General features: G+C 39.3%; 1 protein-coding gene across 3 annotated transcripts in view; it reads left to right on the forward strand.

Annotated features, from left to right (window-relative positions):
• The window catches only part of kiaa1549lb (KIAA1549-like b), a 60,769-nt gene extending 45,133 nt beyond the window's left edge, over positions 1 to 15,636 (forward strand). Inside the window, exons 14-24 of one of the 3 annotated variants that reach the window (XM_040011956.1) lie at positions 3,805 to 3,935; positions 4,845 to 4,969; positions 5,473 to 5,702; positions 6,663 to 6,795; positions 6,966 to 7,004; positions 9,513 to 9,881; positions 9,967 to 10,058; positions 10,376 to 10,524; positions 10,721 to 10,872; positions 11,642 to 11,716; positions 12,118 to 12,207. In XM_040011956.1, coding sequence (XP_039867890.1) covers positions 3,805 to 3,935; positions 4,845 to 4,969; positions 5,473 to 5,702; positions 6,663 to 6,795; positions 6,966 to 7,004; positions 9,513 to 9,881; positions 9,967 to 10,058; positions 10,376 to 10,524; positions 10,721 to 10,872; positions 11,642 to 11,671 — 1,450 coding nt within the window. In that variant the 3' untranslated portion in view covers positions 11,672 to 11,716; positions 12,118 to 12,207. Of the gene's footprint in view, positions 1 to 3,804; positions 3,936 to 4,844; positions 4,970 to 5,472; positions 5,703 to 6,662; positions 6,796 to 6,965; positions 7,005 to 9,512; positions 9,882 to 9,966; positions 10,059 to 10,375; positions 10,525 to 10,720; positions 10,873 to 11,641; positions 11,717 to 12,117 lie in introns of all 3 variants that reach the window. The other 2 variants (XM_040011953.1, XM_040011954.1) reach the window with 2 other exon arrangements.
• The last annotated feature ends 1,974 nt before the right edge of the window (positions 15,637 to 17,610 follow it).

Genomic DNA, 17,610 nt, shown 5'->3' on the forward strand with positions numbered 1-17,610 from the left:
CACATCACATAAGGTTAAAACAAAGCTACAACAAAGCTCAACCTCCCAGCTGTCTGAGTTGTATACTTCAGTCAGCATGCTGATGTTTGTAAAGCAGGGGTATCAAACTCAATTTCACTAGGGCCAGCCTGGGAAATGAGAGCACTAACATGGTTTTATTTAATCAAAAATAATAAAAAATATCCTGAATTATATTGTTGTTTATGTCCCGTAGAGCTTTCTTATACATAAATTGTTCCACAGAAAGCCCCTAAAACTTCCACATGTTGCCTAACCATCATTTGTTTAGTCAAACAAACTACATTCTGGTGTGAGTCACTTAATAAGGAAGAGACATCCTGATAAAAGCAAAATAATTTAACCTTTTTTTTGTGCACATATTTTTACAAGTGTAGTATTGTCTTTTTCACAGACCTCGACATGACAGCTCAGTAGCTGCGTGTGAATATCCTTCACTAATGGGCTTGTATCTTCTATTATGAAGCTTGCCTTTACAGCTCCATCACTTTGGGATTTGGCTTGTAAAATCACATTTTTGTAGCTGCCTGCCTCTTTTTAGGCAGTGACTTTTTGAAGCCTCTATACTCTCTACATGGCTCTGTAACTTTGCTGGCATGTGGTTTCAAAATGACAATAGAAGTATATGAGATTGTTTCTTGGGAAATGGATGCACATGGTCCTCTCTTTATGCTCAGCGAAGACATCTGTTGTACTACACAACTGTCTATCTTCAGCATTGGATTTGCATCTTTGTGATATAGGTTAAGGTTGTTAGCTTGTACGTAAACTAAAAGGTGGGCCAGATGAAAATTTGTGAAGGGTTGGATTTTGAGTTTTACGTGTTTCCTAGATAAATAATTTAATTGATTTTTTTAAAATTTTTTACAATATATGTGTTATCACACGAGATCACTACTCATGTGCAAAGTGCCTGAATTATATAAAGAAAGGCAGGATGATAAAACATACATTTTCCTGTCCTATACTCTGTCCTCATTTTACTCCAGTGCTGAGTGATAGGCAGCTATAAGCAGAGTTCTCTGCATGGGCAGGTGAAATTGACCTTTTTCCCCATCTGACAGTCAGTCGCGCTGACTCGGTAATTAATTGCCATGTTAAATCATGCTAAATTATTTAATCAGGGAATGCAAAAGGGCATAATATTTCAAGGCCATGCAAGATAATGATATCGAACAAAATTTATGTAATAGAAAAGGGAATCTATGGACTAGTGGTCCTGCCGTAATGATTTTAAACACTCCTGAGGCAGCAAAAGTTTTTAATTTGTTATTCATCAAGATACTAATGAATAACAAAAAGCTATTAAAGTCTTCATATGTCATCATTAAGTAGATTTTCCTGGTTTTTAACCAGCTATATGCACTTATCCTAAGACGTACCAAGCCTATGATTTACCTTTTTCCACCCTGCGGTCTGTCCTCGCTTCATCTGTTATAAAACAAAGCCTGGCTCCAAGTTTTCAGAGCACAGAACATTTGCTGTAGAGGTTAGTTTGGAATTCTTGTAGCATTTTTTTTTTTCATTCGTTCATTTCTGTTGCAAATTTGGTAGTGTTTTGCCTGGTCGGTTCAGAATACAACAAAGAAGGGCGAGCCATGCTGAAGCAATTTCAGCCATGTCAGCATTTATTAATAGCAGCTCAACAAATATAAACCAAATGAACAAATGAAGGTGGCCACCCAGGAGAATAGCTGAAAATCAATCAAATCATAGCAAATGTAAATCTTGCTGGGTGGCTAAAAGGCACCAGCCTTCAAGGTGGGAGGAGAGAGAACCACGCTCAGAGAAAAGAAGCTTATACAGACTCCTGATCACGTGAATTCAGTCTGTGAGTGCGAAAACAGAGTCAGGGATTTGTATCAGAAATAAAAAGGAGGAAGCAGAAAGCAGGCCAAACAGCAACTATTGACGCAAGGCCATCACACTAATTGGTTTTAAAAACAGTTCCAATAACATCAGTGTCAGTGACTCATTTTTATAAGACTATTATACTCTCCAATTTCTAAATTTAATTAGGCAGACGTAAAACTGCCAGTATTAATTAAAATCCTGCTAATATTATTACTATGGTGCCAAAATACAGGAAGCATGTGCTTCAAGATTTTCCCAAGTGTCGCTTATCCAGAGAGCTCAAGGTTGTTCATTTTTGTTTACTGTTTGGTAACGTCAAAAAATAACCTTTAGTTTTAGCTTTTTCATAAATTTAGACACATCAATAATGTAAACCGATAGACAAGGAATACTGTGGTTTGACTTACTTTGCCATCCTGTTAATTTAGCTCATCCAAAAGAATGGCTTATGGGATATCGAAGCATCCATCGATGGTCTGTTAGCTCGATTATCTCTTCTGCAATGCCACAATTCAAGTATTGGTTAGATTTTAGTGAAATTTGTACACAATGATCTGCTAATGGGGCTTCACCGAAACTTCCCAAGGTTATGGTCATATTTGTAATTTCACTGGTGCTTTTTCCATTTTTACAAGAATTGCTACCTAAGTTTTTGCAGATATAACTGTTTGTGAACCTCCGTGGATTTTAGATGTCATTAGTTTGTGTAATTTCAGCCAACGAATGACAAGAAACAACATAACATTCTTTCTGTACTTCATCTATTACATTAACCTGTCAATTGTGATTGATCATGAGCCGGATGAGCTATTTTCTGATTGACTTTCCATTCAGTATAACAAGAGAGTGGAATATTAGATATACTTTAAACTTAGATTGAAGGGGGTAAAATGCCACACTGTTGCATTTCAAAAAAATAGTTATCATGCATCAACTAATACACATAGCTTGTAAAAACCAAAACGTTTTTTTTGTCAACATCTAAAATCATGTCATTTAATTTTATTTTAATTTTATTACATGATTATGTGCATCCGTGTATACTGTATCTCTAATAGCCTTAAACCTAAAACTCTCTCACACCGACAGGGTAACCACAATCTGTCCACCTCTATAAATTTTTATATGTTTCTATGCAGCCTCAGACTATAGAGTGGGGCTAGCTCTGCAGCACTGCCTCAGTAAGAGCACGGGGAGGGTAGCCACTGTTCCACTGTCTTTCTTTGCTGTTATCAATTTTAGGCAGACAATTAGGGGATAGACCATAGTGCTTTGATGTCACTGTCAGCCTCGTGGTCTTTTGAGCCGAGGCTTGATCGGCTCTAATTCCAAGTAGAGTACGGCGTTTGAAGCGAGTAAAAACAACAGTTTGGATGAAGCAATTGTTTGTCCAGCCTTGCTTCACTCTGGAAATAATCTGACGTGTACTTTGCACATACATCGACACTGCATATGTAGTACAGACACAAAACGGGAAGATAAATGTCCAAAAATCCTTCATATTGCCAATTTTTTTTAGCAAGAGAATTAGATGATTATTTTGTTATTACATGTTTCAAATATAATAATGGTAGTAAAGTTTTTTGTCAGTAAGATGATTTTTCTATCGTTTGCTTTCATTTTACTGCAAAACGAATGAGTCTCAGTGAACAAAATGAACATACTTGATTGAATACTGTTGATTTCACTGATATACTAAGAGCAGGCAGCATTTGGTGATGATTTTAACATGAGCACACATCTTTTTTATCCTTTTTTTGCTATGCAAAAAAAATAAAAAAATACAGTAATAGCACATTGTGGTAACAGGACAAAGGCTTGAGTGAGCGAGAGAGGAAGGTGAGGTTGTTAAAGCGAGGGATGACATAACCTGGCTCTGAGCCCAGCTTCCTGAGAGCTCACCGCCTTTCTTGTTGCTATGGTTACTTGCAGCAAGTTGCCAAGTGAGGATGGTTCCGTCATCAGCAACGAATCAGAGAAGCCCAATTCCGGCAGGGGCCTGACGGTGTCGAAAATCACAGCACAGCAGAAACTGACAAAGGAGGAGACTCGCAAGAGGGACGGTGAGAGTTACACGCTGATGCAAATACAAATAATTTGCTCTATAGCTCCTTTGCGGACGAGGTCAGGTGTATGACAGATGTTTTTCCATTCTCTCCTATGCAAAACACTTGCATAGGAGGGATGTCTACTACATTTCCACTGCAGCTATTTTTATATTCTAAAGTAGGTACCTCTTCAGCAATAAGCATAGATAGATCTGATCAATATTACATGAAACAGAGAGTCTGCTGGCATAATATACCGTGTCAGACTAGCAGATGCTGTGACACACTGACACAAACACATGCTTGAACACATGTATTAATGCAAAACATAAAAAAAGCCAAATGACCATGTGAAGTCAGCCTTCTCATGCTCTTTGAGCATTCTGTGCAGTTTATGCGAAATCCATTTAGATGTTGAATTATTTGCTCTTCTATTCTCGTCCACTGAAGCTAAATGTTCTATATGTGGTGGATGTGAGTGAAATTAATCTAATACTCTTTAAATTAGATCAGGGGTGCTCGATTATGATATTCTTAATGCTTAGATTTGAATAATTCATCAGCTGAGTTAAGGGAAAGCTAGGACGGAATCTAGTTTGTCTGATGCTGAACGAGGAACTAAAGTGCAAAGTCAGTTTTTCTTCATTTATCACAGAGATGCAATGCCACAAGTTTGGAAGCCAAATCTATCTTTGTGATCTATTGTCTCCATCCAAAAACTCGTTTGCTGATACAGACAACTGATGTTTGACATAATCCCAAGTGTGAAGAGGTGACAGGAGCCCTTGGGTGGGCAGGCGGGGGTGGTTATCAGACAGACAGACAAAGAGAGAGTGTGACCGTTTATTCCTCTTTGAATGACAATGTAATGATTAGAGGTATTTGTAGTCTCTTTGTGAGTGAACCTCCTTCTCTGTTCTTCAGATCCATATGACACCTCCTCTGGCTCCCTGCAGCTTATCTCCATAAAGCCAGTGGCAGCACAGACCAACTACTCACATCCGGCATCCTCTGACCGCAGCCAGGACTCGGCTGTTGTCAATGGAGAGGTGATGCAAATGCTCACATCCTCTCAGTTGGATACTTTTTGAACAAAAAAAAACGTGTCATAGAAGCTGGAAGACAGAATTCTGTCCTTGCATACTTCTCTCTTAAGTTTAAAATCGCCAGGAAAAAGTTGGCACAAGGTCACATCTTTCTGTGTGCTACCCACAAATAAGCACATTTTTAATCAACATCTGATATTTATAGGAACCTTATCCAGCTGTCATTTCCAAGAAGGATTTCCAGTAGAACATTTTTAGAAAACTTACAGTGAGTCTAAAGAAGAACCTGGAAGTGGATGGTTCAATAATTTATTCTTGGGTTTTAATTTATTTTTCATGTCAGTTGTAATACTGAAGCAACATAATGAATTTTTAATAAGGGTTCATTTTCTATTCACACCTGCCTTCTAAGACAAACCTGTAACCGCATACAGAATAACCTCATGTCTGCATTTGTTCTGATTGTCCTCTGTTCTGCTACATCCTGTGGCCTACCCTCTCTGCAGGTGAACTTGGCACTGAAGCAGAAGTCAGACATTGAACACTACAGGAACAAGCTGAGGCTGAAAGCTAAAAGGAAGGGCTATTATGATTTCCCGTCCACCAATGGCAGCAGCAGTGGCCGGGCTGTGGCACAGAGACAGCGACACGGTCATGAGAGGGCTGCCGATGAGCATGGAAGACCGCTGGAGCCTGATGATGAGCGAGGTTCTACTTATGTCAAGTCTCACAGAAGGTGAGGGGAGAGTAGGGAAGCAGCTGGAAACAAGATTTTACTGACTGTCAACGCAAAGAAAGATCCATTCTTGCTTACAAGTTTGACCCACCTCATGTATCATGTTCTTCATATTGGTTGATTGGACTTTTAATCATGGACCGCTAGCAATCTCTGCTCACCCCTGCTGTGCCTAATTAGCTTACCTCTATAAGTGAAAGTGCTTCCTCTAATACTGTTATTATCCATTTATGCCATAGTAGGTAGTGGGAGTCCCATTAGGCCTTTCTGATTAGACTGATCCAAATTCAGAGCTTCCTTAATGGAGATAATTCAGGGTTTTGGATGGACCACTATGCTGGTTCTGTCCTGTTTCAACCATACAGATGCACAAAAACGTGTAGTACTTTTACTTTACATTTAGACATCAGAATATCGCCTCTGTCAGTGCGCCCCAGGGCGGCTGTGGCTACACTGTAGCTTGCCATCACCAGTGTGTGAATGTGTGTGTGAATGGGTGGATGATTGTGTATAGTGTAAAGCGCTTTGGGGTCCTTAGGACCAAGTAAAGCGCTATACAAATACAGACCATTTACCAGAATAACTCACACTCATCTGCTAACCAGAATTGTTCAAACCAGAAAGTGGGTTTGTGTGTTCACTTGATGACCATTTTACTCTGAAAAAAATAAATCTTTCAAACAATTATTTGAAATCTGTCCCAGAACTTTTCTTTGATATTCTTGGGATTTTCTAACATATCACATCTCATCCCTCTGTTAACATTTCAGGTAGCATGTATACTTTTCCTCGCCCTGTTCATAATGTCTGGCTCAATAAAACCTGTAAGGTTTATTGTCTTCCTTCACCCATCACTACTTGCCACTGCGGGGAAATTAAAACTGAAAGAGTAAATGTTTTAAGTTAATAACAAAACCAGATTTGATTTGCACTGAATCCACTCTTTACTCTAATTGGCAGGCACTCGCAGGTAGGGCAGGCGGCCTATCGAAGCAGACAAAGCTTAAGCAGTCCGAGCCCCGGAGGAACAGAGATGGACCTGCTTGTAATGAGAGAGAGACCCAGGAGAGGCATCCGCAACAGTGGCTATGATGTGAGTTATATTTCAACACCGACCCTGTCTGCCCAACTAGATCATCCAGCTAGCAGTTAAAAGATAATTCTACACAGGTTCAAGTCTATTTTAAAAAAATATGCACCAGTTTATTAAAGATTTGGTAATTTTAACTCTTCTTGTTACTCTTGTCCTTGCTGCCTGTGAAGCGATCCTCTGATGGGGAATTAAAATCCACAGGCTTCATTGTGAGTAAAAGATATTTCCACAGTTCAGCTAAAACTATAATGAGGGTTCATCTGTCTGTGTTGGGCAAACAGAATGCATGTCTTTAAAATTTCCAGTTAATTTTAGTGCAAATTTTCCCCTTCGTATTTCTGTGGACATTGTTAAGCTGCTGTGCAGCTGTAGGGGGACACTTAAGACAAGAGGAAATTTTGTACAGACTACCAGCAAAATGGGGGAAGAGCAGCTTGACAAGACTAAAGCAGTTTTTCACATTTGGCACTGCAGCCCTGAACCTTTCTCGACATTATCCCGCAGAGCTGTATGCGAGAAGCGCATGTCTGACTCAGTCGGAGAATACAATAGGTAATTACCTGGAGAATTTACATCGGGTGAGTGGACGCCGTGTGTCTTGCCTCCTGCAAGCTCTACCCAGGCAGCACCCTCACCTGAACCAAACAGAGTATTTCCAGAGCTGAGAACGCAGCTTTCCTGTAAGAGAAAGGCTTCAGTTAGACATAGGGATGTGTTAGAACACATTAAAAGGCGTTTCTGCGCAGCCATTTTACACTGAATTGCATTAAGAGATCATATCATGTGGGAGTATAGCATTTGTAAAAGCCTGCTTAAAGACAGAAGAAGATATTTATGTGTAAACTTATTTAACAAAGCATTTTAGCAACACTGAAACAAATGCTGGTATTTATTAAATGTATTAATACGAGGTAATTTGCAACCTGTGTGTAGAAGACTGCACAAGTGACTTTTACTTTTCTGATGTATTACTGTTCAACGGTGCCCGTGTTTCTCATTCATTTTAATAGTAATTAAAGAAAAGGTTGCCTATTTGCACTGAATTAAAAGATCAAAATCAATCCCTGCTGGAGTTCAGCCTTATTCTCCATGCAGCAACAGAGCTAGAAATGAGTTATATTCAACTCAGGTGTGGTTTCAAGTGTGCCCCAGCCTGCTGAAGGTAGAAAAGTGGTTCATTTATAATTAAGAGCTAAGATTTATTGGGTCCTGTCGTTTTGATATATAATGCATCTCAGGAAGACTGGTTTATGTCCCTACTGTTTTATTGGTCCATTATGGTTCTGTGTATGGCTTTTTTTTGTCATGAAGACCGAACACAGGTATGGGAGCTTCTAAGAGCAATCAGGCAGACCATTCCTAAAGAGGGCTTTCATTCTGAGCCAGTGCTGGAAATATTTCTCTGAACTTCCACTGACCTGACAGCCATCTGACTTTTCATGGGAGAAAAATAAAAGGGTCTACTGGCTCTTATAGCTGTAGTTTGGGCGCCTATGTTGAATGTTACTGTTTTATGCAATTCTGTTGCTTTTTCTTCTGTTGCAGGTTCAAATCTGGTCTGGCAGCTTTTTGCTTCCAGTTTAAATAGATCAGGTGTTTGAGATGACTAGCTGGTATCGCAAGCAAAACAGTGTGAAGTCTTTGTTACCAACCTTTCAGCTCTGTTAGAAACATGGCACAATGGCCAGTACAAATTACAAGATCCTTTCTCAGAACTCCTGGCCCTGTACATTACAGAGGGCCTCGTGTAGCTGCAGGCTCCATCATTGCAGATATATTTCTCTGATGTTCTGTGTTGCAAGAGGGGCTGATTTATGAGGTGCACCACACTAGGTCTCCCATGACTAGTCTGTAGTCGCACAGGAAGTAGGACAGCCTCAACTCATATTAATTTATCACTAAGTATGAGGACTGATTTCATGTGGCTAAAGAGAAAGTAAGAAAAGATGGAGGAGATTAAGGCTGAGAGTGGAATACATAGAGTTGAGAGGACAGTGGTTATGTATAAAGTATCAGTGGCCCTTCTCCTAAGCTTACTGTAACCAAACTCATAACAACATTGGATTAAACTATTACAGCAAATTAATCTAGTACACTCAAGTGTATGTTAAACAGCCTCTTCTAGCTCAGTCAGCACTTTGTTTGCAACCAAGTGACAGAGTTACAAAATACATTACAGGACTTGTATCTGTTAGCATCCTGACAATTCAGTGTGGAAAGGCTACGTTTAAAAGTATCACAAAAATTTGAAAGTCAAAGCATGCTTTCCACAAACCATCAGCATAAAGCTACCGTGAAACTGATGCTTTTATTCTCTGAGGGCTAAAGTCATCACTGGTGACAACCCTAACCCTAGCCTAAGCTCTAATCATAACCCTGTATTTTGAGAAAAAAATAGGCTTTGATGTGTCTCAGTTGGAATGATCATTTCTTTGTGACTTGATTGCTAAAATCTTAACTGTCAACCTGAGATTAGGGTTTGGGTCACCACAGATAATTTCTTAGGCCTCAGAGAGTTAAACTTGTGCCAAAATTGCATATCTCATCAGTCTTGTTTGTATGTTGCTTGTAACTGTGTTTTGTTGTTGTTGTTGTTGTTATTTAAGAAAATGAAACAGATAAATATAGGCTTTTCTACCAAATGTACAAGTTGTCAGACTTTGCAAAAGTATGTTTAGTCTCAGTTCACAATAGTTTCTCTACGGTAACATTTTCAGACTGAGCCAGAGTTGATTGAGGAGACAAATGTTGATCGTATCATGGGACCGCGGGGATACATGTATGGACGGGGCTTGAAAGGCCACTCAGAGACATCCACTCTCAGCTCGCAACCGTCGATTGATGAAGTGCGACAGCAGATGCACCTGCTGCTAGAGGAGGCTTTCAGTCTGGCTTCAGGGGGGCAGTCCACATCTGGAAGGCACTCCCACCACCACCAACCAAACCACTACAACCCTGCGCCGCCTCCCCTCCCTTATGCAGATGTGGTGACCAGTGCACCGGGTACAATGAGCTCTGGACAGGGAGGCCTCCAGTGGGTGCCATCTTATGGTACAGATATGTATCAGTGTAGCCTGCCTAAACCAGTAAGTTGGCTGAGAATCACTTGTGCTCTCTAATACCTGTAATAAAGAAACGTTAACCCTAAATGGCTTTCACAATCTGTTTAAGGCCTTTCGCTTCACCCAGCTTCCTGAGGCCATGGGTTCTCCTCCCCCTTTACCACCTCGCACTGGGCCCCCTCCTGGGACTTCTCTAAGACGGTAATGCTGAAGATATACACGAGCACAGCTGCAGACAGACCGTAATGCTGCTGCCTGTATTTCCCAAAACCCATAAGATATTCAACATTTATTCATATTTAAATGCATATTCAGGGACTAGATAGTCACTGGGTGATGTACTGTGGCCAGTGCGATTTTAGGGCTTGTGTAAATTTTAATATTGGAGCAGTGCATTGAGAGATGGGAAGAATGTTAATAAGGTGCCCACTTTTTCACTCAGCATGTGTCTGCCATCTAGTGGTGTAGTATTGCAGCATGTCTTTGTTTATTGCCTCTCCAATCTCTGTCCAACTTAGTTCCACTTCTGACTTGGGGCCTAAGGGAAGGAGCTTAGAGACATCTGTCGCTGAAATGCAGAGTCAACATGACAACAACCCATATGGGCCAACCACTAGAGCAGCACTTCCATCTATCACTGCAGAGCAGCCTGTGTCCAACTACTCAGGTAAGCATAAGAAGGAGATGACTTTGCATTTTAAAAGCAACCCACAGTGTGTTCCAGTGTGCTTTAATGCCAACATTACTTTGTCAAGAATGGAAAAATATTTGGACAAATTAAAATGCTTGAGGTGAAAAGCTGAAATGTATGAACCCACAAATGAAATGAGTCAGCGCCACTCTTTCTTCTCTATTTTTCACAGGAAACCCAATCACGGCTGTCTATGCCATCCCAGCCACGAGGCCCGGTTACTCAGAATACTTTGTGTCCACACCGCCCACCTCCTACCACAGTCCCTCTTGGATGTCTTATCCACCTGAACCTGAGGATGTGCCGCCACAGTGGGCAGATTCTGTAAGGAAGCTCATTTTGCCCGAAGCACCCGAGCCTACTGCAGAATAATTAATGTACAGCGGTAGAATGTCGTTACCAGATGTCGGAATTAAACAGGACAGTCTGGCTTAAGCTGTTGTCCCATAGCTCCAAGAGATCCTTGGACTAATAATTAGATCTTTAAAATAAACTCCTCCAAATGAATTTCTTGAAGGATTAAGAATAAATCAAGACTCTGAAGAGGTTAGAGAATGGCTACAAACATAACATACATGTAAGGTTGTTTTTTTTGTTTTCTCTTATTTTCATACAGTTTCCTGAAACACACTATTAATATGATAAAATATATTAGATAATATTAAAATGCTTCTCCATAAGTTCAATTCAAGCCTAAAGAGCCATAAAGCGTGGTACTGAACTGACATGAATTAATAATAAAAAGTCGCGTAGTTGGGATACCCCTCCCCATTAAACTTTTTTTTGGTCCTTTGTCTCATTATGGAACTGACATTGATCCAAAACACATTTTCTGCCCAGTCTCTAACTTTGAAGATGACTGGGACTCACTTAACTTAGTAGCTGTTAAGCACAGTCCTAAATGTTCTTTGTTTTTCATTACAATTGGAAAGGCTCCATTTGTCTTGTTAGATGTGTTATTGCAACCCGTGTGGCCCATGTGTCCCTCCCTCCCTGCACTCTCCCTGTTTGTATGAAATGTTTTTTGTCTTTTTTTTTTTCTTGTCTCTTTGCCTGTTTCAACCAAATGCATTCATGCAGTGTCTTTTTGCAGAACCAGTGTCATTTAGAAACCATTTGCTGAACTGAATTTATGGCTGGCGTTGAGTGGACACAACAAAACACTGGGGTAGTTGAGCACATTTCTTAAATGAACACCTTTTTAAAAAATTTACTGTTTGCTTTTTTTCCCTTTTTTTTTTTTTAGTTTTGTGGTGTGTAATGCTGACACTTAAAATTTGTGTCTTCATGCAAGAGTAGATTTTTGTTCGAAGCAATGTTTGAATCAAGTTGCATCTTAGTTTAATATTTTTGTAGAGCTCCACACTCATTACTTTCCTTGTTAAGTTGGTCCATTTTTTGTATATTTTGCGTTATCACCCATTCTTTTAAATTAGTGGTTCAAGAGAAACTGTTCACTCAGCAAGATGGAAAACTAACGAATATTCTGTCTTCTAACAAAGTCATCTTTAGTGGGCAGTAGTAATGATGTTTCTGTATTTCTGATGTCCTGTTCATCTTGTTTTTCAGGTGCCCCTGCCTGGGTACGTAGAGGCTTTTCCTCATCCTCGCTACCCACAGGGGAGCCCCACCAGGCTGCCTCTGCAGTATAACCAGACACTGGAGCAGCCACCACCTGCCCCAAGCACATCATCCCAGCAAAGTCTACCCCAGGTGCTGAAGGACATGGACAGTATGCCCCTGAGCAGCCTCTCCACCTCTGCACTTGTGCAAGCGATCCGACAGGAGGTGGCAAAGCTAGCGAAGAAGCAGAATGACATGTTTGAGTTCTAGGTTTGATTCTGCTCCCATGTGTGCAGGACATGCACACAGTGGTGGCATTCCTATGGACAGATTTTTGATGTTTGTACTCTATAACAGACTGATGTTCTTTATCCACTGATGATCCACTTATTGATTTCTTTGCATACACCATTGATGTTTTTTTAGCTCCTGACTTTAGGGAAATGAACAAAAGATTATTGCCATCCTCTGTTGATGATGTCCAAAGTAAGTACACACATCTCTCTGTAGATATGTCAATAGGAGACGCTAAATATGGAAAATGTCTTTTTTTCCCCATGATCACAATTTTTTTGGTAATCAGAGTTAATTGAGAAGAGACAACCCCGTAGCGTTATTGTCTGTACTGAGAGGACCAAATTCTTCCTGTCAGATGGGTAAGTATAAACCACAGTGTATATGAGCATGTACAGTATAAGGACATTGTGTATCTAATCTCCTTTTATAGAACGTTAGCTTGAACAAGATGGGCTCGATCAATATCTGCTAATATCCGAATCCATACAATATCAAACCAGTGCATCGCTTTTTAATGTTTGTTTGCAGATCACATAATAACACCAATAACAACAAATGCTTGTTATCTTTGGTGGACTAATATTGTTTTTCTTTTTTTTAGTTTAAACTAGTTTCTTTAAATTAAGAAATGGTTTAAATACAGTGAATGGGTATTTGTGTTTTCAGTTTAACCCAAGTTAACATGACGATGCATCCATGATGATGTGACTGATGAACTGTATATCTCCGTGTATGCAAAGTGAGAGAATCATTCATGACTGCAGTATTTGTTGGGTGTTCAAAAAGTAAATTCACTTGGTTAGCATTAAGAGACCTTTCCTTTGAACAGTAATAGGTGGTTATTATAGTATATTACTGTTGTCAAATACTTAACCATATGTTTGGCTTTTTTTTTAATGTCGAAAACACAAACACTTTGGCTTTTGCAAACCCAAATGAACAACTTTGAAGTCAAATTTATATGCTCAGCTGGATTTTTATACTTTATCATTTGCCGATGATTCAGCACACCTACTCTACAATTTCAAATCCTTAAACAAAATCCAGTCTCTTAACTGCTAGTAGTATTGGCATCGTTTCTTGTGAAGTTCAACTATAAAGATAGTGAGTATATGCTTGTTTACTGCCCCTAAAGCATCTCGATGGTCTCAATGAGCACATTTAATGAATAAAATGCCACGTTTGTTTAAAGTACTGACACATAATGAGGTTCTGCATCACCGCTCCCATTCAGAGGTTTAAGCGCACAAGCCATCGTGTCATGGTTCAGAAACGGTGTTCAAGATGAACATATCACTGTGGCTCATCATTGTGCCCTGGAGTCATGCTATAGAAGACAATTACCTTCATTTTTTTGGGAAGTTTTCATATGTAATGAAACTAAGCCAGGTCATACATAACAATATAAAACATGTCTGCCAACCTTGAAAGTTAAAATGTGAGTATTAATGATAGTGATCCAGGCCCAGTAAATACAGGATATATAGTATATAAATTTACAGGTTAAATAAAAGACCAAGCCTTGAATAGTATAAAGGACACTTATTAGAATTATTTTAGCAAGGACAAGAAGAAAGGTGGTCACGATTATTCTCTGGAAAAATGAAAATAAATCCTGCTGACTTTTCTAATGGGATGGGTTTAATTTAGCCATCTTTATGAACTTTGTCAGCCTCATGTTAGGACACCATATTAGGCCCCAAAACAAATGTTTAAAACTCCCATTGAAGGAATTCTTTCCTCATATTTCACTGTGGCATGAAAGGCTCTAGCAGGTTAGTTTGAACTCTTCATGCATAATTGCTTGCACGGGAACTGAAAGTGGGACTGACTGAAGATGAGTGCATGTAGGCCTACACCAGGGATGCTGCAATATATTTGTATACACACTGAGATGGTATAGATTGCCTACTTTTATTGATATTCACGTGGAATGCTTTGCTGATTATATTCTGATCAATGCTGTTGTGGGTAAGCAGTCAGTGGTGACATAAAGAGTGAAGATGCCTTCAAATCATTGTTTCCTTTTATAGAGCAGTATTGCTTTTTCAGCAATCCTGGATGAATTTAGCCTTTTTGCCTCATGATTACTTAACAAAGTCTCCTTCTTTTCCAGTAACTGTTATTTTATACTCATCCCTGTTGATGTGTATGTAGTAATGAAGAAATCTTGTCTGTCCTAAACTCAACACAAACTGTCTGCTTGTTTTTATTAATTTTACTGATTATACAGACAAGCACTTGTGTCTTAAAAGCTGTAGGTAATACAGTGAAACCATTTTTGTGAGTACCAGAAGTGAAGACCTTTCCACATTCTCATGCTGGATATCTGAGAACACTTAGTGATATGAAACAAAGGGGTTTTAGGATATTATTTGATTTGAAAAAAGATGAGTATTTATTCTCTAAAATTAAATGCAAAGTGAACTAAATCTATTAAAAAAAAATCAGTGTTTTTTTTTCTTCCAGGCTGGTTTCTTATTTCTCTTCATCTGTTTGACCTTGTTAGATTCAATGATCCTCTCATATTACTCTGACAGAGAGATGAAGAGAATGATTGAGAGCGACAGAAGTTTTAGCCCAGATGATTAAAATGGAATAAAAGGTTTTATTTGGAGAGCAAATCAGTCCCTCCATCGTTTTTTACCCCGAAAATCAGTTTACCTGTCGAGCATTATCGAAGAGGTCAGAGCAACTTATTGTGTAACCATGTGTGTAGTTGTTATCTTGGTATCCTAATTTACTACATGTTCCGTAAGACATGCTAACATGGAGACACAGACGTGGTTGATGGTAATTCAGAAAAACAACAGATGGTTATAAATGTGTAAAGTAACTTGTTTTCATAGACTGCATGGTTGTGAGCCAACAGCTTTTGCTGTGTGCAGCCACCAGAGGCAGCACTAAGCAACTGATTACAAAATTGAAGCTTTCTTTCATTTTAAAAGTTTTTCGGCTCAAATAGCATGACAGCCACATCCATGATTGCCATATTGCCACGAAATATATCTCTCCTGTAAGTAAGTTGCTTATTTTTGAATACCGTAGAAGAAATAAGCTCCGTAAGCAATTACTTTGGTGTTCTTCCACTGCAAAAGAAGCGCGTATTCCCGGAAATTCCGAGAAATTCCACAGCCATGACCTGGTGCGCGTCTTTTATTTTGACAGCGAATGCGCACCTGCAGGTTTTAGATGTATCCTTGATCTAACACAGCTGATTTAAATGGCTAAATTACCTCATCAGCATGTCTTGAAGTTCTCCAGAGGCCTGGTAATGAACTAATCATTTGATTCAAGTGTGTTGACCCAGGGTGAGACCTGCAGGACACCGGCCCTTGAGGCCTGGAGTTGGACACCCCTGTTGTATGGCAGCATGACTTTAGCAGAGACACATAGTATATGAGCAGGGTTCTGGGGCACACTTGGCATATTACTATAGGTGAATTCACCTGCAACCATTGAAAGCTTCAACAGGCCTTAACTTGCATAAACTCGAGCAAATATTTAAAAAGTAATGTGTCTTATAATATAGAAAGCTGTCTCTTGTCAAAGACTTCTTTGACCTGACTCGGTTCTGTAACACATCAGCAAACTGTGGAGCAAGCATATTCTTGTTTGTGTTACCTGCCAGTTCAGGTCCATGAATAAAAGTGTCATTTCTGACACTACTGCAGAAGTTTGCAGCAAGCTCAACACCCATCAGAGTAGCTAGAGATTATATGAGCTAAGACCCAAAGTGCCATTCTGATGCCACTGAAAGTGCTACAGCTGTGACAGGTACCAGTGCAGCAAAAACTATTCTGTCATGTTGACAGGTGAGCATACTCAAATTTACTCTACTCACATACAGTGTTTGACTTTGCACACATACCATTTTTGACAGTTGAGCTGCAGTGAATCATATCACTGGCAGGGCGGATTGAATGTAGCTTTATTTTCCTTCAGTACTAATAACAGTCATAATCATACTGTACGCAAACGCGCGTTCCAACTTCTTATCTGGTGCGCGTCTTTTATTTTGACCCCGAATGCGCTCCTGCGGACCACTTATGTGCAGCCCTGCCTATAACCATCCCTTTCTTGTTGAAAAAATGAGGTAAAATTACCTAGAGACTCAGGTGTATGTCTTTGTTGGCTATATTTACAGCAGCTGTAGGGAATGGAGTTAAAGTCATTTTGCTTTTCTAAAATCAGAAATATTAACAAGCACTTCTGGCAATGTAGCCTAATATACATTCTACCACAGAGATGCTTTCAGGTGCGGGTCCCAAAACAGAACAGAAGAATCTGAGATGAAATATTTAAAAAACAAATACAGACTTTTACAGAAATTTCTCTGAACTTTAACATAACTTTAACATAACTAAAGAGCTAGCATATTCTTGTTTCAAGGTCAAATGACTTATGTTAATTCACTATAATACAGTGCTTCTGTTCATATGACCTTATTGACAAAAATACTTATGTATGTCATATTTTATTATCGTCATGTTTTGTGTACCAGCATGAGCGCCAGGCACTTTTGCCTTTTGTATGTGTGTGTCTGTGTGTGTACAAAAATAATGCATTAAATCTGTAGTTCAGTATTTTACCACTAGGGCTCTCCCTAGTGCCATGCAAACAAACGCCCTCTCTCTGGAAATGGTAAATAGGCTTCCAAGTCAGAACACATCTAAATCGCCTTTACTTCCATAAAGAGAGAGCTGCACTGGTAATATGCACAAAATGTTACATGAGATGGACACAGTATCAGGAAAACTATACAAAACTGGATTATACAATACAATTAAGTAGAATGAACCAAAAGTAAATGAAATTTTATCATGTATCAAGTTGCATTTAAATCTTTTTTTTAGTAATGCAATCTGCTCAAGAATAGATGCACAGACGGGAATATACAAGACTGAGATGTTTCTTGCCTGTTGTTGCCATAAACATTAGAGTTTCCTTCACTCAAAAATCAAAGTGACGTCTTTTTGTTCACCTTTGTTGTGCAGATTGAAGTATGTTCAGGATCAAATAGCAGAAGGTTGTTTCAGATGAATCTGCTGAGAGTGGGAATTTTGTTTGTGACCTGTAACTGCAATCTTGATTTGTGACATAAGAAAAACCAGGGACTAAACCATAATTCAACTTAAACCAGTGTGATGTGAAACCTTGCAGCTGCTGTGGTTTCCAAATGCACAGTTCAATCCTGTTAGC

The sequence above is a fragment of the Simochromis diagramma genome, unplaced genomic scaffold (genome assembly GCF_900408965.1).
Source record: "Simochromis diagramma unplaced genomic scaffold, fSimDia1.1 OVJJ01000603.1, whole genome shotgun sequence".
Lineage (NCBI taxonomy): Eukaryota > Metazoa > Chordata > Actinopteri > Cichliformes > Cichlidae > Simochromis > Simochromis diagramma.